The 23,130-nt window shown below is 25.9% G+C and overlaps 2 protein-coding genes across 3 annotated transcripts; both read right to left on the bottom strand.

The window, feature by feature from the left end:
* Positions 1–231: 231 nt before the first annotated feature.
* LOC145829447 (uncharacterized) lies at positions 232–7,232 on the bottom strand. 2 transcript variants are annotated; one of them, XM_082937233.1, is made up of 5 exons: positions 5,298–7,232; positions 4,498–4,600; positions 2,988–3,062; positions 2,143–2,214; positions 232–366 (listed from the first exon to the last, which is right to left on the bottom strand). In XM_082937233.1, the coding sequence occupies exon 1, from the start codon at positions 7,206–7,208 to the stop codon at positions 5,769–5,771; it is 1,440 nt and encodes a 479-aa protein (XP_082793359.1). In that variant the 5' UTR covers positions 7,209–7,232; the 3' UTR covers positions 232–366; positions 2,143–2,214; positions 2,988–3,062; positions 4,498–4,600; positions 5,298–5,768. The 2 variants fall into 2 exon arrangements, with proteins under 2 accessions (XP_082793359.1, XP_082793362.1); XM_082937236.1 differs by having other exon boundaries at positions 256–366; positions 2,153–2,214.
* Positions 7,233–15,901: 8,669 nt separating this feature from the next.
* On the bottom strand, positions 15,902–19,038 carry LOC145828827 (microfibril-associated glycoprotein 4-like). Its single transcript, XM_082936577.1, has 8 exons — positions 18,825–19,038; positions 17,973–18,164; positions 17,572–17,711; positions 17,234–17,324; positions 16,728–16,824; positions 16,542–16,609; positions 16,311–16,382; positions 15,902–16,080 (listed from the first exon to the last, which is right to left on the bottom strand). Exons 1-8 carry the CDS (start codon positions 19,036–19,038, stop codon positions 15,902–15,904), a joined length of 1,053 nt encoding a protein of 350 aa, XP_082792703.1.
* Between the last annotated feature and the right edge of the window lie 4,092 nt (positions 19,039–23,130).

Consider the following 23,130-nt stretch of genomic DNA (forward strand, 5'->3'; position numbering starts at 1 on the left):
TTATATTTTTAATATTTGCAAAGTGGAAAATTATGAAAACCAGATTGGGAACCCTGCTCTACAATAATCATTTATCTTTTTCAGAACATTATTAAACTTATTTCTCATTTTTATAAATAATTTCTTTATCTAAATTAATAGCACCTCATAAAACAATTTGTAAAACTTTCAATATTATATAAAAATAAACAACCAAGTAATTAGAATTTGTGTGTTTAATAAACTTTTGAGTGAAAACAAAAACTTTTGAGTGAAATACATGTTATGCAATTAAAAAACAAGTTTTAAAAAATAAAATGCAAATAAAATCAAAGACTCCTTCCAACCATCAGTTCTTTTTTCTGTTTCTATAGAACTTCAGTCTACCTACAAAATATAAATAAAACTTGCTTTATGAATTTGATTTACTTATATTAAATGTACTTAAAAATATATGTAACCTTGAACTTTGATATTGGTTAACGAAAACTAGACAAAAATTTGTATTGATACTTGATAAACTTTTATGAATAAATTTAATTTCTATTCTTATGCTGAGAAAAAAGTTTTAGTAGTTTTAGAAGCAAAGTGAAAATTTAGTTAACATTAAGCTTTTAAGTATAAAAAAAACTTCGAAATAAACAATAATTATACAAAAGTATTAAACTATAAAATAATACAAAAATATACTATATATATATATATATACATATTATCACTGCTGGTTATTAAACTCTAAAGATTCACAATTAAAAAAAACTTTGAACTAGAGTCAGAACAAGATTTTAACAGTTTAGAAAAATGTTGAAATTATTTGACTTGTATTAGTGATTTATATTTAATTTAATTTTTTTTGAATAATAAAAATCAACATATCTCGATTGTAACAGATATATAGACAAATTGTGAAAAGACAAAAGCAAGATAAAAACAGATTTATAAACAATTTTGTATTAAAAATGGTATATGATTAAATATAAAAAGTTTTACAGAATCAATATTTATTCAAAAAAATACTTTAGATCAAATGATAACAGGCATATTCATACTTTTTTACAAACTAACTTTTTTATTTCAATAATAATTATCTTTATTCTAATAGGTTCACCCTAAACTTTAAAAAACAATTTAATCAAAATATAAATAAACAGTTTTAAAGCAAAAATTTTTATGAAACGAAAGTCAAATATTTTGATGGTTTTAAGTAGCTTTATAAAACTTATGACCTTCTTATTTCAAAAGTTTTTTTGAGAAAATTTTTGTACAAGTTACTTGTATATGATTACAAATTTTAAACATTTACAAACACGTTTTTACAGGATAGGCTTTTCACGCTTAGTAACTTAATGTTTTGAGAATTATTTTTTGTAATTAAAAAAAACTAATAAAATTAAATAATTTAGTTTATAAGCACTATAAAAACTTATATTTATGACTACATATTTTCATTACAACTTTTGAAATAAGCCCAATTATCGTTGTTTACAAACAAATAGGTATTTTATTTTGTTGAAACACGAATGAATTAAGATTGCTTAAAAAATAATAAAGGCATCAGAATATTAAATTTTAATCTTTTTTATATACAAGATTGCCACTCGTTTTTTCAAAAAAAATTCCAGGTTCTCTAAACTTGTTCCAGGTTTTTAAAAGTACACTTTTTGGGTCTATTTTTAGTTTAAAGTTATGTTTAAGGTAAGAAACTGTGTTAAATAGTGTAAAAACATTGAAAAGATACTGTAAAGCTACTTTAAATATGTTTTTAATGAAAACATTTTTTGATGATGACAAAAAAATCTTATATATATGATAGATTTTTTGTGTCAAATTAAAATTTTACTACTGAAAATGTTAAATTTATTAAAAATTTCAGATTTTTTGATAAAATTCCAGGTTTTTCGAGGATTACAGGTAAAGTGGTAACCCGTATATACATATAGGACTTAATGAAAAAAAAAAGTGATGGAGTTTACAGTATTACATTTAGTTGAATTAAGTCTGTGAAAATAATATAGCAATAAAATACTTTATAACTAACAACTTTAGTGAATTATGACTTAAGCGACAAAAAATGTAAACAAGAAAATGCATAAAAAAATGTTGCAATTTCAAATTATATTATAGTCTTTACTTTACGTTTAAAGTGGAATAAAAAATAGAAACCTAATATTACTTGATGCTTTTCCATTCATTCCTCCAAATTTTCAGTTAAGATTTTCATTTTTTCCTCAGTATCTATAGTAAAATGTTTTATTTAGTTATAAATCACTTGTTAAATTTTCTGTGAATATTTAGATTATTAGTAAGTTTATATGTTTAAAAATAAGTTGCATTAAGTGATTATTGCAATGAATCAAGCAAACAAAATTGTAAACTAGCAAACAATCTTTAAGTATATTTATTTTTAATCAAAGTTTAAATTGTCAAATAGCTTTATATTTCATCAACAAATGCTTTAAACTAAACAAAAAAATGCTACTATTAAAATAATCAGACATGTTTTTGCTACATGCTTATTGTTACAAAAAACTTACTTCATAAAATGTATTTAAAAAAAGAAAACAATTTGACCAAAATTTTATTTCAATTATTTTTGGGTTAAAAAACATTGTAAATGCTTAATGTATATAATAAAAAGACTCTAGACACAAAAGCTTCACCTTAAACTAAAATACAGTTATTTAAAATTGTAACACAATTCTTGCTTTATTAACTATTTTACTATAAACGAACATATATCAGGCAAAAATTTTACTTTAATTTAGGGACAAGTATAAAAATATCATTGCTTATAAATTAAATTTTTATAACAATTTTTTTTTGAAGAACCTTACCGGAAGTTAAAATTTGCAATTAAACTGTCTTAAAGAAAGTTTTTTTTAATAACTATCAAAACAAGACACACAAAATACTAAAAAAAATTATCAGCTGAGATAATAAAAGATAAAAAACCAGTAGGAAAAATTACAACTTGTATCATTAAATACTTGAGAATAAACAAAACAAACTTTGTTGGCATCTTTTTAGAAATTACTCTCGAAGTTTTTGAGCAGAAGTGAAGTCATTTTGTGATTAACAACTTACTGAAAAAAAATAATTTTGTTAGTTAACAATATAAAAAAGAGACTATCTCAGCCATAAGGTGAAAATAGAGGTTTTACCAAGTTCTAATTATATGTTCATATTTATTTATTTATATATATAATAAGGTTATTGTTCAAACTTGAACACATTCTACAGAGCCCACTTGAAGGGCCTTTAAATAATTTATTGGAAAACTACAATTTTAAAAATACTGGTACATATGTTTCATAAAGCTAAACGCTTTAATCATCAGCCAGTTAAATTTAAACTATAAAGCATTTTACTAAACATAGATGCAAAAGTTATACAATTAAAAAAAAAACAGTATGACGTTTATAGTGCATTACAAAAATCGATCTTCCATCTAATTAATCAAACAACTAAAATTCACAAAGACCTCAATTAAGTGACTATAAAACACTTCAAAATTGATTGTATTTTAAGAGGAACTTTTTCAAATGTCGACAAGCTGATATGAATTCACTACTCTTATAACAACCTTCCTTTTTTAATGCGTACATAACGGCTGTTGATTCTTTTAAGTACAGCCTACAAACAGGTTTTACCATGTGCTATTGGCTGCGCTCTTTTTATCACCTCCCAAGTTAATTTAAAATCAGTTGTTTAAATAAGAGGAGTGATATCATATCGTCTTGTTGACATATGAAAAAGCTCCTCTTAAAATACAATAAATTTTGAAGTATTTTATAGTCTTTTAAGTGTGGTCTTTGTGAATTTTAGTTGTTTGATTAGTTAGATGGCAGATTGTTTTTTGTACTGAATTTTTGTAATGCACAATTATACGTCATACTGTTTTTTGTTTTTTTGCATCTATGTTTAGTAAAGTTTTAAATTTAACTGGCTGATGATTAAAGTGTTTAGCTTTATTAAACATACACTTAAAAAAGTCTATCATGATTTAATTTTTTTCTTTTAGTTTTTGTTGTTTCTAAATACCTTTAGTTTACTTAGAGAAAATAATTTATTTTAAAAAACTAAGTTCTTATTAAGAAATATTTTAGTAGAAGCACATGAAACTTTATTTTTTGCATGTAAGTTTGTTTATTATAAAAAACAGCTATTTTATGTTGTCAGTAATAACAACAACTTGTAAGTTGCAATTTACCACAACCAAGTCTCATTAGTATTTTCTAGTTTATAACCTTTTCCTATATAAATTTTAAAAAAAACTACTGTCTGCTAATGTAAAAAAATTTAAATCTACATACACAGTTACTTTAACTTTTATTTAATCATTTTGCTAAATTTAGTTATTGTTAATTAATTTTAAGTCAAATGTTATAATACTTATTCAAATAAATTTTTCATGACTTCAAAAAACTTTTTTTATGTAAACAAACATGATAATTTTTTTATCTATCCAACTAAAAAACCAAGCCCTAAACAAAAATGTTATTCAAAAGTTCAACCAACTGAAGATCATCCTGACACTGATTCCAGAATTGCACCTTGACTATCAGAATTCACTGGATCCAAACTATTCCAGGACTGTCCACATTAAAAGTCGAGAATTTACCTGAAATTTCATGAAAAGAACAATCGTTACTTGCAGCATTTTATTTGTCAAAAATAATTTAAACTTTTTGACCAAGTTTAGTATACCAGAAATCTTTATATGACAAATATATTATAGCAAATGTTTTTGTTCAGGGCATAGGGAAGATAAGGAACTTATTAATTAGTTTATCTCATTCACAGATTTTAAATTAAGCTTACAATAAATATTAAAATCAAAAAAAAGTTCATAAGGTGATATGATCAAAGTTGTAGTTTAATTATGGTCAAAGAAAACCTTAAATTTATAAACTTATCTTTGCCAACCTTTTAAAATATCCATAAAAACAAGTTGATTCATTTTAGTAAATATTACTTTCTAGAAACTGAAAAAATAATTTTTTAACTACTGCAATATAATCTTAACTTCAAAGTTTTTAACAGAAGTAAATGCTATTTCATGATCACCATATGGCCAGTCTATTTAATCTAATTAATGTTTAATAATATTTGATTTTTTTTAAATAGTTAATAAACTGTTGTTAAATTTAATATATGTTATAAAATATTTTATGTATTAAACTGGATAATTTTCCTAATTACTGTAGTGATAAGACTCATCTAATATTCTTATAACTTCTCCTTATTTAGGCAAAATTTTAGATATTTAAACTGTTTATGAATTCTATGATTTTACTAATCAATCAAAAACATTTAACCTTTTCCATTTTCTGAGATTTGACCTTTTATAGTTTTCTTTCATAGTTTGCTTTATTTGAAAATAAGCTTTTCGTGTTGATGCTATTAGTAACACAAAATTCTACTAAAATTTTCATAATTACAATTTTTTTATTAATAACAGCATCAGCAAAATCTTTTAACAAAACTTTCATTAAAACCATTTTGCATAAAAGAAAAACTTTCAAGAATTTTTTTACATTGATATTTTAAGAACTTTTAAAATCTAAGTTTTATTATATTAGCTTGACATAAAAAAGCATCTTTACCTTTTTTTAAATTTAATTTCTCCAGTAAAACTTTTATCAAAAACACAAATTAAACCTATAAAATTTATTGTCTACTCTAAAAGTGCACAACACTGAAACGTTAAACTATATTTACAATCAATAATCTATATTAGATTCACTTGCTGTTCTTTAAGAACAACAGCCTGATTTATGTAAAGTCATTTATTTCTTTACTGGATGCCTAACTGCTTTTTGTACATTAACATCAGCACCATCAACATTGTGCGGACCTGAATTCAAACAAATATCAACTGAATCTCTCTTTTGATAAGTGACAAAACCAAATCCCTTTGAATCGCCTGATGGGTGGGTCATGACAATGTGGTCGAAAATCTCACCAAACCTTGAAAAGTGATCCCACAAGCTGTCACTGTTGGTGCTCCTTGCCAACCCACCAATGAAAACCTTGTTTTCTTGCTTGTAATCTGATCCTGGACCAGACTTTCTGCCTTGCTGTTGAGGTCTGCCCATTGGGTTGAAACGGTCTCTTGGACCACCGCGGTTTCTCATTGGTCCTTCTCTCATTGTTGGAGGCGGTGATCTTCTGTTAGAATACCCATCATAATCCCTGCTTCTTCTTACTGGAGAATCTCTGTAGTCGTCCATTCTTGACCTTGGCAAATCTGGCTGTTTCTTCACAAGCACGTACTCATAGCCGTCTCTGTCAGATCTTGGTGGACTTCTGAAGCTCCTAGGTCCATCACCACTGCCATAATGTCTTGGCTCATCATAACCTTGACTTCTTCTGCCATAGTCACCTATGCCTGAAATTTTTCTTGGCTCATCATAACCTTGACTTCTTCTGTCATAGTCACCTACGCCAGAAAATTTTCTTGGCTCATCATAACCTTGACTTCTTCTGCCATAGTCACCTCTATCTGAAGATTGTCTTGGTTCATCATCATACCAACTACCATATGAATCATCATGGAAAGATTCCCTCCTTGGTTCCCTGTTAGAATGTCTGCCAGCGGGGTAGGGTGCCTGTCTGTTAGGCTGTGGTGGTAAATCTTGTTTTCTACCACATGGACCATAGCCCCTAGCGCTACTCTTGTGTTTGTTTTGCACAAACTCTGTTACAAAAATTGATTTTTCTCCCATTTTGTGTTGCTTTCTGTCAAGGGCTCTTAATACTGCATCTCTTTCAGAAAACCTAACAAAACAAAAGTTTTTAGGTCTATTCATAACTTTGTTAACGGGAATAACGCAGCTAACAACTTTTCCAAACTGAGAAAAGTACATTGAAATAGTTTCTTTTTCCATGTGTGACCCAAATGGAAACAATACATGAATCTCACAATTATCATTGTTGTTGCCCTTTTTGCCTGCATTAGGCGTACTGGCTTTTTTGACATTGACCTCAGCACCGTCAACTACGTGAGGGCACTGATCAAGACAATTCTCCAGTGCACTTACTTTTGAAAAAACTACAAACCCAAACCTTTTGGGTTTGCCAGTGATTTTATCAAACATAACAATGCTATCACAAATCTGACCAAATTTCTGAAAGTATTTAACAAAGCTCATGTCATCTGTACTATCTGCAAGACCACCTACAAAAATCTTGCGTGATTGAATGTCTTCATCATATACTAACGTCATTTTTTAAATTTTACCTGAATTTATTTTTTACCTGAAAGAAAAATGTAAACTAATATTAAGGCTAATATTTCTACTGACTAACAAAACAAGTTTTATTAAATATTTTAAAACTTTACCATGTTTTGTTTGCATAAACTTTACTGTGTATAAGATTTCCTTATTTTAAACCTAAACAAAATTTATTCCTGGCTCTAAGTTTGTACAAGAAATGTATAAAAAATCAATATTTAGTTCGAAAGCTAATGCAAAAGTAATTATCAAAAATTTTGTTTATACAAATATTTACAACATCTTTTAAGTCTTTTGTGATCTTTCTATTTATTAATGAATAAAATGAAGTTACAATTAAATCCAAAAATTAAATAATGAATCCATTAAACATTGTTTACATGTATATAAACTAAGAATAACACTAAAACAGACAAGTTATTTAATTAACTTGTTTAAACTTATGTTACACTGAAAGTATAAAATGGCCACTTAATTTTAATTTAGACAGATACTTGCTTGTTGGTAATTTATTCATTTGATACAAAAATAAAATCTCATAAATCAACTAAAGGTTGCACTCAAGAGTGAATTTTTTTTCAGAAGTGTGGATGTTGGATAAATAGAAATTAGTGTCCAGATTGCAGACACATACAAAATCATGACTGATTGAAATTGGTGCTTTTAACACTTGTGTTTTATTTTTCAGTACAACTGTTTCAAACTAATATGTTCCACAAAACACTTAGACAGTGTTGACACACTTTGAGGTAGAAATTCCAGGCCGAGTTATAACAAGCTAGCCTGAGTTAATGAGAACATTGAAAACAATATAAGCCTAAAACTAAAAAAATACTGCTAATCAAGCTTAAATTATTATAACTATCAAAACAGCACATCTTCTAAGAAAAACATGATTTTAAGTCAAAACTAGCCAAGAGACTTAAGAAAAATATTCAAACTAGCCTGAGTTTTGTTAAAAAAATTCATAAGCTTGAGTTGGCTTGAGTTTTTTTTAATTATACTAGTCTGAGTAATGCTTAGTGTAGCAACACTGTTATTAGTAGATAAATCTGACAAATAAAGTCTTTTAAGTAAATATAAAAAATTTTATTGAAAATAATGTCCACCTCTATTCTATCACACTATCTTATTAAATTTACCTTATTACAACTTTATTATTAAAGTAGACACTACGACATTTTGTATGGCTGTAGTGGTGTCCAATACTAAAATTAGTTCTTACACGGTTTTATAAAAGGTTAAGCAGTGTTACATATATAACACTGCTTGTATGTACAATAATACAATTATACTCAGTATTACCAGTTAATTTTGACTTAAACTTAGCTTAGAGAAATTCAAAACTAAAAAATGGTATGACAGCCTAAAGAGTAAAACTAACTCCCACTGTTTGAGTGCTTAAAATAGTTTCTTTAGAAACTTTGAGCATATTGAAGATTTTTATTTTGTTTAGCATTTGATATTTACACTAAAAAATAATCTATTTTTTTATGTTTTTAGCTAAAAAAGCTGAATTTACTTTAAAGACTTAATTCATATTTTGAATTAGGACACACTCTAAAAATAGATAAGTTTAAACAATAGGTTTTGATTTTTCAATTAAGAAAGAAAGTAAATGGAAATTAAACAAAAATGTATTAAATGACAAAATATTTTCCATAAAATTTTAAAATTATTTTAAGATAAATCAACAACTGTAAAAACTTGAAGATTGCTAAAAATATGTAGAAGATAAATTTAGTGAAATAGTTTTTTTTGTTTTGTCTTTAATTGTAAATTTAAACATTAAGTTTTTATAAATTAAGGGCATATGGGGGTTAACACTTATTTCACAATTTGATCTTATTTTATATAGTTTTTACTAAGCTACACGATGTTTTTTCCAGATTAAAAAATTCAAAATAGTTTTCAAGATATAGCTGGTCAAAGTCAGAGGCAACAATAGGTTCCTTATGGGAGGCCCAAACTAAAACAGCAAATAACTAGAAATCACTGAAAATCTATCTCCTACGTTTTTTGAGACAACTACCTTAAATTTTCAGGAAATGTTCCTTGAATTATTTAGAAAATTCTGTCAGAACAAAAATATAAACACTATATTAAAAAAAACTATTTTTTGTTTTTTTTTATATAAGTTTTTTAAATTAATATGCATTAATAATTAAAAAAAATTCTTTTTGACAGAATTTACTAAATATTGCAAGAACATTTCCTAAAAATTTCAGGTAGTTATCTCAAAAAACATAGGAGGAAATAGATTTTTAGTGATTTCTAGTTATTTGCCGTTTTAGTTAGGGCCTCCCATAAGGAACCTATTGTTGCCTCTGACTTTGACCGGCTATATTTCAAAAACTATTTTGAATTTTTTAATCTGAAAAAAGCATCTTGTAGCTTAGTAATATCTATACAAAATAATATCAAATTGTGAAATAAGTGTTAACCCCCTATGCCCATAATTTATAAAAACTTAATGTTTAAATTTACAATTAAAGACAAAACAAAAAAATTCCGCTTTTTTTGAAAAATATCAAAATCTATTAAACAAAACAATTGAATGTTCAAAGAGACTCTATCATAAACAAGTACTTAAAAAGAATAAAGAAGATTATGGAAAATTGTGAATAATGTTGTTTTAATGAAATATACCTCTAGTTGTAGAATTAAAGATGTGCTTGATGAGTGTGGAAAAATTGTGAATGACCCAAAATGGTAGGCAATCTAATGAACAATTTTTTTTTAATATTGCTGACAAATTGTTAGAAGAGAAAAAATATGTTGTTGGTGTTAAGAATGATGAGTACTGTTCTGACTCAGTAAAAATGATTTTGTCTTTAATGAAATTTCTGATAGAAAGATTCAGAATTATATCAAAATTATAAACCCAAGTAAAAGTGTGTGTTCTGATGCCCCTAGTAATTGTTTTGTGAAGCTTAGTGCAAAAAATAATTTGTCCTTATCTTTCTAAATTATATTCGAGTATGATATGTTTCCTGAATCTTTTAAATTTGCTGAGGTAATCCCAATATATAAATCTGTTAAAAAAAATATATTAATAATTACTGACCTATTTCTCTTTTTTCCCAATTTTTTTAATTTTTTGAGTTTTTAGCGGTTGAGAGATTAAAAAAATTATTTTTGTTGAATGAGGTAGTACATGAGACCAATATGGGTTTAGAGAAAATAGAACAACTAAACTAACTGTAATCAGATCTTTAATGAGTTAAGGCCATAGGGGGGGGTCCAACATTTTTTTTTACTTAAATTAACTTTGGCTTTTATATGAAAGCTTAAAGTACAAACTATAAGCCAGTTTTTATAGAATTCAAAAATATCATTTAACTTTTAAGATATTTAACTTTTTGTAAAAATTTTCCAATATAAACGTATGGACCGCAAATTTTTCGGGGTCAATTTTCTTGAAAATTTTAAAATTCACTAAAAACCTATCTCCTCCTTCATTTTTTGACCTAGAGACTTCAAATTTTCAGGAAATGTTCCTTTTAATACTTTAAAGAGATCTATTGTTGGAATTTTTGAAATTTTGAAAAACAAAAATTTTATCCACAAAAAACTAAAAAAAAGGGTAGTTTTTTGACAATAATTTTTTTTTTACTCAAAATTAAAAAAATTCCTACAATAGATCTCTTTAAAGTTTAATGATACACATTCTGTAAAAATTTGAGAAAGATTACTCAAAAAATGAAGGAGGAGATAGATTTTTAGTGAAATAGTCTTTTTTCGCATTTTTAGTTTTTGCCTTCCATAAGGAACCTATTGAATGCCCTTTCTTTGATCGCTTATATCTCAAAAATTACTTCGAGTTTTTTTAAGCAGTTAAAAGTGTCTGATAGCTCAGATTAAATTCTACAAAATAAGATCAAGTTGTAAAAAACAAAGTGGACCCCCCCCTATGGCCTTAATTAAGGCTAATGAGAAAAAATTGATAAATTCTAAACATTTTAAATAAAATATTTAATAAATGATTTTTATAAATTATTGAAATAAATTATACTTACTGTTAATTTATTTTGATGTTATCTTTTTTAGTACTGTGTTAGATTAAATATAGTTCATTTCATTATTATTAGAAATTAGTTGTAAAAGTATGACATTAATACAAATCTATTATTATTTATATTTTTATTATTTTTTGAGTTTTATGTCAAGCTAATACTAAAAAATTTATAAGATACTTGTTGTTTTATTGATTTTATTATTGATACACATATTTTTTACATAATTGCAGTACTACTATATTATAAATATTTTTTAAAGAACTTAATACATTCAATTAGATATTGGTTTATTTGAGTTTGCAATAGCTGATTATGAGTTCACATTGGTGGCAGTGATCACATGATTGGATTGTTGATGTAGCGTGGCAGATACTTGCTTGAGGATTTGAGCTTCATGATTTTCCCACACTTTGTATTTTTAAAGTTGAGATTTTAACCTTGTGAGTGATTGCCAAATGATGTGTCACCAAGGAAATTTTGATAATTACCTAGGATAATGTCCCACCAATATCAAATTGATAATATATTATATTTGATGTCTTCCTTAAACATATTTTTCAGCTAAAAGTTTATATTTAAAAAACACATTAATAAAATTCAACTTATTTATCATAAACTAATAAAACTTTAATATTTAATCGCTTTTATTTGACAATATAAAGCAATTATATCAATACAATAATTTATATTGATTATGATATTGTAAAATAAAGTTGATTAAATATTTTAGTCTATCATAAATAAATTTAATTCTTACTATGTATGTATTTATATAGCTTGCTTAGAACAAAATATCTTTAGATTAAACATATTAGCCATAAACATTGATTTTTAGCCTATAATTATGACTAAAAAAGAAATCAATTAAAATGTATTTTCAGTTTGATATTGGTGCAACATCATCCTAGGTAATTACTGGAATTTTTTCAGTTAAATAGATAGATTTTCATTATTTTATTTTCTTAGTTTGTTTAGTGTTAACTTTCAAGGAGGAGGTAGAATTACAGGTGTTGACAAATTGCTTGCTAGACCTTCAAAAAACGTTTATCGTTGTAGAGGGAAGAGTAGGTCTGATGTTTATTTACCAAAAAAAAATAACTCATTTGAAATGTCATTTACACTCTTACACTATGATTTTTTTTAAACAATAATTGCACAACAAAAAAACAACAGATTGTTTATAATACTTTAGTATAAAACTAAAATTGAAAATTAAGTTGGATTTTAAATGTAGAAAACTTTAATAAAATATTTTAAAAACTCAGAATGAACCATTACTTTTATTTGAAATGTTATAAAGTAGAACACACAAATAATACAGTAGTAATAAAAATATATTCTTATATAATTTTAGTTAATCATATTTACTTTTATAATTTCTTGAGCTGTGATCCCACTCTTTATGGAAAATTTTCTCATGAAGTATTATAGTTTTTCATGATTATCAGAAGTGAAGCATCCCATTCTATTTCTTCTCAAAAGTCTTCTTATATAAACTTAATTACGATTTTAAAAAAGCCATTTTATTATTAGTAAGGTCGGGTCGGCTGCAAATGTAAGGTTTTGATTTTTTTCATTCATAACATAATATTATGCAAATGAGGTAAAGTGATAATATACCAGTATATTAAGAACATATATGCCCTTATCTACCCACCTTACCAAAATATACAAAATAGACCAAAAAAAAAATTATTATTATTATTATTTTATTATTCAAAATACATATAAGTAAAATATAAGCCAATCAAAAGCGACCTTGGACCTGCAGCCGGCGAGTTTCTAAATGATTCTTTTTGGCAACTCTTAATTTAATCCATCTAATCTAAATGAATAGCATAATTTGTACTTTCATCAATAGTAGTACATAAGATTAAAAATAAAATCAAATTAAAAAAATATATTTCATAACTTAAATATATTATAACACCCCTTCATAACTTTTTATAAGAGGTACAGTTATTTTTTTGTACCGCAATGCTGTATTCAGCTTTTAACTGAATTTAATTCAAAATTAGACGTAGACTTTCTATACTTTAACGTTATTTTGATAGGTTCAGTAATACATCTCAATCTCAAATACGATTGACTAAAATGTGATTGTTTTTTATTTTAAGTTTAATTAATTTTCAAGTTTCATAAAGTCCACTTAAATTACTATTTGTTTCATTTTAGGTTTAGGTAGTTTAGCTGAGTAAGGGTTTATAGTAGACTAGAAAACTTAGATAAAACAAGTTAAGGATAGCGGTTTAAATGTTAGAACTGTACTGCTGCTGTATTTTACTGTTTTTCATTTGCATAAAAAAAATGATTAAAAAATTTCAAACCAGTACTACTGCAACTAAAACTGACCCAAATATAAACCGTTTTTATTTTTTCTCCTAACTTTTTTTTTATGAATTTACTAAGCTTTAAACTTAAGAAAAAATAAAAACAAAATAAACACGCTTGATTGAACAACTACAATTAGTGAAATCGTTTTTCTGAAAAGTATGCTTTTAATCATAAGTGCCAGAATTTTTTTCTTTTAATTAATTAATACGTTTATCTCAACCTAGCGCGGTAAAGCAAAGATGCCATCATTTGTTATAACTAATAATTAAATTATTCAAGTTGTTTAATCAACTAAGTTGGTTTTACCGCTGCTGCTAACGTCACAACAACCAAGAAGAAAAACTATTTCTTTAAAAAATATGTCGGAAAAAAAATTCTACCGAGTGATTTATCGTTAGTTCAAAGCTTTGAAAATAACGTAAACAATTATTTAATTATATCTTCGTAACTACAAGTTAAAGGTAATACTAAACAAAACTCGTTTCAACAAGTAAGTTCACAGCTATCTAATACTCAAAAAATTTCATTCGTTTAATACAGCGGTTCTTAACCTTTTTTTCACGTTTTCCCCATTTTGGAAGGTAATTACCCCCAATCTAAATAATAGTGTTTAACTTTGAGGAAAAAAAAAACTAGATATTTTAAGTTTTAAGCTTATTAAATATTAAAAGTCATGTAATTAAAAGATTTTGTTTAAGTTTAAAAAAATTACATTTAAAACTAACTTTTAAATTAAAAAGCGATTTATAAACATTAGTTTACACAACTTGTAATAAAGAAAATTTGCCCCTAAAACAAGGGAATTTACTTCCAGGTTAAAAATCACTGGTTTAATAGACTACCAACATTATTTTTAATATTGATTCAACTTTTTTCCGGAACTTATCGCGTATTTTACTCAGTGTTTATACCTTTTTTAATTTGTGTAGCTCGTAGTATACCTTGTCAATATCTTCCACTGTAGTTACTTGAATTTTATAATATATATACAGTTATACATTATTATACTTTATAGATAACTTACTCTCTAGTAACTAGTTCCAGTAGTTCAATAATATAGTCTGAAGAGTTCTATTAATTCAAAATATTTCAAAGAAAAATGTGCTAAAATTTATTTCTTATCTACTAAAGCTAGAGGTTTAAAAAAATTTAGACAAATAAAGTTTTGAACTTTCAAAATACTGATACTATTATTTAAATAATAAATGTTATAAATATTTTAAAATATTTAAATGTTTGATTTAAGGGGTTGCTTTTTAATAATTAAAACTTCCACACAGGTATTTAAACTACCATTTTTGTTAGGTATAAGTTATGACTATTGACCATCTATAAAACCAAGGTTTATATATTATTAATGATTTTCATTGTATTTTAGTATAGGTTTGTATTGTTGTTACATTGCTAACATTTAAAAAAATAACTTACCAATATAATTCATTTTAGTTATCTAAATATAAATAAAAATTTTAATATAAACATTTTTATTGTTTTGAAAATTCAAGAAATATTTTTTACAAATTTAATTTTACCATAATAGTTTATATGTATTAGCAGTTATTCAAAATATACTTTTTTTAAAGAAGACCCGAACACATTAAATGATTTTAAATAAATGTTTTTCATTAAACGTTTTAAATATTCCTTTACCTAATTTCAAAAGTAATAGTTAAAGTTTACAAATTGAATTTTTGAACGAATAAAAAGCGCTAAAAATTTGGTCCAAGGACCTGGTGTACGAAGTCATACACAAGGATACAGTTTAAAGTCATAACCAAGACAATATGAACCTAATGACATAAAAACAAAAATATCACTATAGATTTTTTAATAAAACAATGTTTCACTCAGCTTATCGACGAGATTATTGAGATCCTAAATTACAATTAAGTTTTTATTTAAATATAAAAATCGAACAGAATTCTATTTGAATAAAAATTTGATTGTAGTAAAAGATCTTTTTTATCTCATTTAGTAACTGAGAAAAAATTTAAAAAAAATTATGAAATAATAAAGTTGTAGCACGTTAAGATAAAATGCGCATTGTTTTTGAGGCATATAACTAAAACTGAAAAACAATATTAGATGTCTTTATTAGCAAATTTTTCCTATGAATAGTTTCAATTGCTTGTTTTAAAGCTTTTGAACATAAAATATATAGTAGTACTACTTGTATTTATTTTTTGTTTTTATTTCATGCACTGGATGTTTACAGTTGGTTTCAATTTTTATTTAAGTTGTTGTCGTCGTGATCAAAAAATTTAAATTTCACAGAAAATTACCAGTATTTATTAACAAAAAAAAAGTTGCAAGAAAAAGGCATGAAAAACATTATTTTTTCCTCGTGACCATCATCATCGTCTTCTTCAAACTCGTGACGTCATCGAACGTCATCCACTTGACGCCGTTGGCGAAACTTCCCCCATTCCGATACTCGCCGTTCAGGTTGCACCTGCTGCACCTGTTGAACCACCAGCCTCCACCGCCCCCCTTCGACGCGGAGCAGTTCACTGTGAAGTATTTCGGTAAATTTTGAAACTAAGCTCTGGGTCTTATCAATTGTCGCAAATAAACAAATGCTTATTTTTTCTTCACTTGGAAAAAAATCAAACTTGTTAACAATGAATTTTAAAAACGTTATATAGTTAAATATTATTTTGCTAAATGTTTAATTGATGCTTATTCTTATTAGTTCAAAGTTTAAGTTATAAGTAATGTTATCCTGTTTATAAGTTCTCACCATCTTCATAATTGTCGTTGTCCTGATCTTTCGTTGAAAACTTCATGCCGTTTTGATACTCCAAAGAGTTGCCTGAAAAAAAATTTTCGGTTCAAACGTGTAAGTTTAACGTTGTTCGATTTAATCAAAGCTGTATTATCTTTAAAGTTGTAAAAAAGTGCGCATTAACGAGTATACAAACTATGAGAAAATCATTAATGTTTTATAAACAAAACAAAAACGAATTCCAACCTGCGGTTCCGTTGTAGTTGTCGACGTGTAAAGTAAACTTTTCCGATTCGCTATCTATGTAGAACTCACTAAAAATAAAAAAGAAAATTGATTTATCGTATTTCAAAGTGGTAGCCGAAATCGGTTATTTTTAAATAGATCAGTAGAATTCAAACACTTGTAAAAGTAGCATAACAAGTTATTAACCCGTAATCTGCATACGCTGTTTCTTCTCTGACACTTTGCATTACTATTCTTAAAACGTAATCGTTTTCTTTCACCAATGAATATATATTTCTCAGACCTTAATTTTTAGAGTTATATTTATAGATAATAGCTGCAGAAGGTAGGCTCATAAACTTTGTTTTGTACTTTAAAAACGTTTAAAGTTTGGTAATAAGTAAAAGTAAAAGTCTTTGAAATAGTAAAAACATTTTAAGTATGACAAATGCATTTACCCAATAGAAAAAAATATTAAACAATTTTTTAAGTTGTTTTGTTAAATCTAAAATTAAAAAGTAAAACAACTTAATTAACGATTTTAAATTAACCTAAACTTTATTGTTGTAAAAAGAATTGTTTTTGTTAATTTCAAAATGAATACACACACTATGAAACAAAACTAATAGAATAACAATATAATGTTTTTAACATTTTGTTAAATTTGGACATAGTTTTTAAATACAAGCAACTACTACACTTTAAAAACTAACCCAGCCAATAATCTGTGTCTCCGAATCCAGTTAAGTAATCAGACCAATTTCTTTTAAAACTTGTTGTTCCTTCAGTTCTTGATTGTATTACCTTTTAAATTTGATTTCTTAAATGTACATGTGTAAAACTAAATTCCACAATTAAGTTTTCTAAATAAGTATAACATGTTAGTTATTTTTTTTCTATTAGATATTATGAAATTAAATAATTCTTGCAAATTATTTTTAGTTATTAATACTCATAAACAACTTGATATGTTTTATTCATCAGCAGAATTAAACTAATAAAGTATATTTCACCTAAGATGTTTATATAGTTAATTGTATGTATAACTTACAGTCCATGGAGTGCCATCGGAATTAAACAAGCAATTAACTTCAACTTGTTTTGTGACGTCATCAAACGGATAAATGCTGTAAACACCGTCTTGAGCGTCTACGTCGATTTCAATGACGTCATTACAATCGCGTGGCATGCCTTTAAACAAAAAACATTTATAAGACATGTTTTAGGATTGCCATCAACATAGTTGTTGTTAATATTAAGTTAAAGGGTTAACAACGCAAATCGTTGTTGAGAGATAACAAAAAAAAATTATTTAATCTTATTTATTATTAAAATTCTAAGCAATACCGAAAGTATAAGATAAATGTTACAAAAATAGTTAAACCTAAATACCACTTCAACTAAAACAAATAAGTAGTTAGAAAACTATACTACGTAGTTTACAAAACCAACTTAGTTTACAAGCATGTAGCACACTATCTGGTTTTATTATTTCTCCGTTTTGACAAACAGGCTTGTTGTCATTCACTAAGGAGTACCGGGAATAGCAGTTGACAAGCTCATGACCGGACGGTACTAAACTGCCCACGTTTTCAGTTAAATTTCCATTGTATATTTCAATGTCCTCGACAACACATGGCTTTTCTATCAAGTTATTTAGTTAATAAACAAAAAAGAAAACAATAAAAGTTCTTATAGTACGAAATGTTGAAACTTACAGTTTAATAATGTTAAAAACTTAAGTTTTAATGTTGTTTTCATGAAATAACTTTGGAAAATTACTGTCAAATTTATGAACAAACCTAACACAGGTTTTTCAAATTTTTTATTGTGTTCTGTAAGTTTTTCAAAATTAATTTTCAAATTTTCATGTTTAGTTTGTAGTTCATTTAGTTTATCACTCAATTGTTTTGTCATTCTGGTTAGCACTTGAATTTTATTGTTAAGTTCTTCGTTTTCTGCAAAAATTATATGATATACTGTATAAAAATACTGATCTAATTTGAACTAACATAGTGTATTTAGTGTAAAGTATCTGAATAAAAAAAAAAGTTGCTGCAACAGCATTATTAAAAGATCAAGTTTGTGTTTTCTTGTAGTAATCATTGAATTTTGCTACTTATTTTTAAAATTTACATCTTCATTTATAAGCTTTAAAACTTCCATGCGTTTTAAATTTTTATCATTTATGATCAATAAAAAAAAAACTCAACTAACGAATGAGTATTTAAAACCTTTTAAAAGAAACCATCAAGTTACGATAAAATAACACGTAATCAATAAAAAGTTTTGGCTGATGTCAACCTTTCAGCTGCTGAGAGTTTTCGTTTTTTTTAATTTCTCCATTCAACTCCCTTTTCTCATGATCGCCACCATTTGTGGACGAACCACCTAGTGGTGGAATTTCATCGCCGCAATTCAGAGTGGTCCGCAGTCGACATTGGCTCAAGTCGGGAATTTGGCCGAAACACGCGGAACAAGACAGGAAAGTGAACAGCAGAAATGTTACTGCTTGCATTTTATTGGCTGTGTTTCAAAAAATATTTTTATAAACTTTGCACAACAACTAAAAATAAAAGCTAAACTTATTTACTAGAAACAAATTTTCCAATTTCGACAAACAAACTTTATTAATAAAGTTGAAATTTGTTAAAAAATAATCTTACGCTAAATTATAAAAATTAAGCAATAAAGTGTTCAGCATAAAGACAAAATACTAATTTCACTTTCTTATAAGTGAGCCTAAATACAAAATTGTAGTACTTTATAATTGATATTTTTTTCCGGATCAGTAAATTTTAAGCTAATGGTTTCAATAATAAAATAAAATCAAGTTTACAAATTAACAATTTGTATGTCTAATAAAATACTTTAATAAAACATTTATCTGTTTTTTAACAAACTAAAACCTTAATAAAAGAACTTGAGTCACTTACTTTTTTTTTGTTTTATTTAAAAATTTAAATGTACATAATTTTTTTTTTAACTTACGATTATTAAACACCCAATTTTATTTTCATTGTAAAAAACTATAAGAAATTAATCTTAGATATAGTACTCATTAAATAACAACTATTTTGGAAAGCTATTATGAAACTTTATATACAAAACCACATATATCACTTTTTATTTGATTTCAAAGTTTTTAGTTACTTTGTAGAGTATACAAATTTTTATAACTAAATATAAATTCAAACATAACGTAAAACTTTACAACATGGAAAATTTCAAAGTTTACTCTTTTTTTGAGATTATTTTACTTGCTATATATATACTCACAATATGTTTGTATGATTTTAGTAATCCAGGATAAAGATTAAGTAAAATAACTATTTTGAACTGTAATGGAAGTGATTAGATTAAAGATATTTAAATCAAATTATTTTTTTCTCCGCCTTAAGTAATTTAAGTTAGCGGCAAAGTTTTAGGATTAAGTTAGAATAAGATTATATATGAGTAAGCTTATTTTAAGCTCAGTTTAATTTAATAATAGTTTTTTATATAAATACTTGTAAATGTATTTAATCATAGGCATTTGTTGTTTTATAATTTTAAATAAATTTTACAATGATTTTTCTATTTTAAAGAAGTGAACCTTCTTTCATACTTTAAACCTCGTATAAAACCTCGTAAAAAATCCTCGAGACTAACGCTTTATAGAACAAGTCTTTTGCAGGTCGTAATTATTCAAAATATTTGCAATAAATATATAAAAAGACCATTTTAAAGAAAAATGTGAAAAATAAACAGAAAAAAAAAGTACTCGTGTTTATTGATTATTAACTTATGAGACGACTTGAAAGTTTTTATCTCAGTATTTGTAATACTTAAAATAAGTAGTTTTTCGATTTAAAAACTATTGCCAACCCCTATTAGTTTAGTACCTTATACTGTACAAGTTCTACAATAGATTTGTTACAGTAGGCTTGAATTTGAATAAAAAGAAATTTAGTAGATTAAATAACCATACTAAATAATAAATTTAGAACTTATTTATTACCTGTAGTTATTATTTTTGTTAAGGTGCGTATTGTTAAATGGCTTATACATAACAAATATACTTCAAAAATTTTTTTAATAAAAGTAAGTTATAATATTTCACATAAATGTTGATATAATACTTTTATAGAAAAAAGATTTAGTAGTTGCTGAAAAAAAGAAGAAGTAAAAAACATTTTACCTTTTTAAAAAGAACCTTACACAATTAATACCAAAACTTGTTGTTTAATCAAAACAAGTAAATTTTTTCAAATTAAAATAGAGTTGTTGTTCTCATTAAAGTAGTTTTGTTTAAAATGCCTTAAAAACAGATAAAGTTGAAATTTATTTTTAAATTATATCCAAAATTTTTTTTTACAAAGAACTTAGTATAAAACAAGTGCATAGAAAAAACTTTAAACATTCTGCAATTTATCGTAGAGATTTAAAATTTTGTTAAACTACATAAAAAGTCCATTCTAACTAAAGAAATAAAGTAAAAACTAGATCAAAAAATTTAGCTTTACTTTCTAAGTTTCCTTCGTAAGAAAATTATAACCAACTTTGCACATTTTGTTTAACGGTTGAATTCGTTACATTGCTTAGCACATGCGTTGTCGCAAAAAAAAATATTGGAAATGTCCTAAAGAGTTTTTGTCGAGCTTAAGAAAGGAAACAAAGTTTAAAGAAACTAAAAAGTAAGTTTTCGCTAGAGTTACAAAATCTAAACTAACCACACTATAGCCTATGTTGGTGTAAAAAATTTTAAAATAAGATAAAATATATTTATGAATTATTTGTTTAACAATACTAAATTCTTTTGAAACCTTAAAAACCTCGCATACTATTTTTATTAAGTGTTATTATTTAATAAAGCTAGACTTCACCGCATAACATTGTTCTAGCATAACTGATAAGATTTATCTCATGACTAATATTATCATAATTTTTTCAACTTTACCCACAAACGGTCGCTTCAGTACTTTGTACTTAAGCCCGCTTGGTTAAGATCACAACAGCGGTTTCTCGCGACTATTCCTGCCCGATGAGTCCTAATTAGGACGAAACCGGTCGTAGGATTGTCTCGGATGCTGTTGTTGTTGATTTTGCGGTGAAGTTAATTGTTCAATATAATCATGAAGTATTAATAGTGTTTAGATTAAACCATTTTATTTATTAAAGTAATTTAAAACACATTAAAATAAATGCAAAGTAGTTAGATATGTTTTATTGACGAAGTAAATAACAACTACAGGTTAATTAAACTGTTAATGATAGTTCAAGCAGTTTTCAACAATAACAATATATTGCTATACTTTAGAATTTAGATATTAGATTACTATATTAGATATCAGACTACTTATTTGTACCAATTTTTATATAAAACATTCAATTAGCTAAACTTTTCTATAATTATTTCTAATCAAGTTTTTATAATTAAAAATGAAACCAAAAGGTTAAGTATTGTTTTTTTTTGGTTTTACGTTTTATAAGCTGTAGTAAAAAAACAATTACAAAAAGCAACTAATAAAAAATAACTAATTAAAAAATAAGCTCGAAAACTTTTTATTTATTCTTATTTTTTTTAATTATTTACGTGCTGTGATTAAATTTCAATTTCAAAATAGTTTTAATTTAACAAATAATTGAAAAAACTAAAACAAGTGTAAAATAATATACTCAGTTTTATCAAAACTTATAAGCATTATTTTATTTGTAAAATACTGCATAAACTTTTATTAATAGTTGACAAGATGCATAGTTGGTAAATTCAATAAAACTATTGAAGTATATACAAAGAGATTTTTGTTTGCTAAAACATTTAATCAGTACTGCATGGAAATTTCATTAAACATTTTATTTCTTAAGACTTTAACTTTAGACTTTTTCAATGAGGCTGTAACCCTTTTCAGTTTTTTAGCAAGAATGACATCAAGTGTTGAGTAAATAATCGGATTAAGCAAACTGTTAATCGGCAAGAGAATAATTGTTCTCAGTTAATGAATGATATCAGAAATTGGGTAGCCAAAAATTTTGCGAATGAAGACACAATTATTGGTAACCAGCAGCATATGCCTGTTGCCACGGTTAAAGATACTTTGATAAGCATAGCGTTTTCGTTTTGAACTATAAAACCCAAATATTTTCTTAATACCAACACTTGTATTTGGGTGCAGATTTCTGAAACTGTATGAATTTAAATGCTAGTCTTTGTAGTCTCTAATACTTCTAATAGTTTTCGAGTATGGTATACTTTTAGATTTTGATGTTATTAACAACTTTGTACAAATCTTCAGGTGTTATAATTCGGTCTAAGTCTTTGTTTGAAAGCAAAATATTGCTTGATATAACCATTTCTTGCGTAAATTCCTTTAAAAAACTTCATGTATAAGTGACGAAACTAGTGGGCTGATCCAACAAGTTAGCAATAAAAAACAAACTTTATTATTTTTTATATCCAAGCTTTTGAAAGGCTTATAAACGGTGTAAAGACGGAACCCACAACACTAAAATACTCAAAGAAGTTTGCGATGAAACTGAAATTATTGTTCCAATTGCATTGCAAATTAAACTGGAACGCAGTTCAAGATCTCTTGTACAAAAAAGTCCGACGTAAAAGACTATTCCGACT

This window comes from Thalia democratica, chromosome 2 (assembly GCF_965202585.1).
Source record: "Thalia democratica chromosome 2, ktThaDemo2.hap1.1, whole genome shotgun sequence".
In the NCBI taxonomy this organism is placed as follows: Eukaryota; Metazoa; Chordata; class Thaliacea; order Salpida; family Salpidae; genus Thalia; species Thalia democratica.

Coding starts and splice junctions, on each gene's coding strand:
- LOC145829447 (XM_082937233.1), bottom strand. CDS start 7,208: ATGACGTTAGTATATGATGAAGACATTCAATCACGCAAGATTTTTGTA.
- LOC145828827 (XM_082936577.1), bottom strand. CDS start 19,038: ATGCAAGCAGTAACATTTCTGCTGTTCACTTTCCTGTCTTGTTCCGCG. Junction 18,165..18,824: donor AAACTCTCAGCAGCTGAAAG/GTTGACATCAGC, acceptor ATAACTTGATAG/AAAAGCCATGTGTTGTCGAG. Junction 16,825..17,233: donor AGACACAGATTATTGGCTGG/GTTAGTTTTTAA, acceptor CTAAAAATTAAG/GTCTGAGAAATATATATTCA.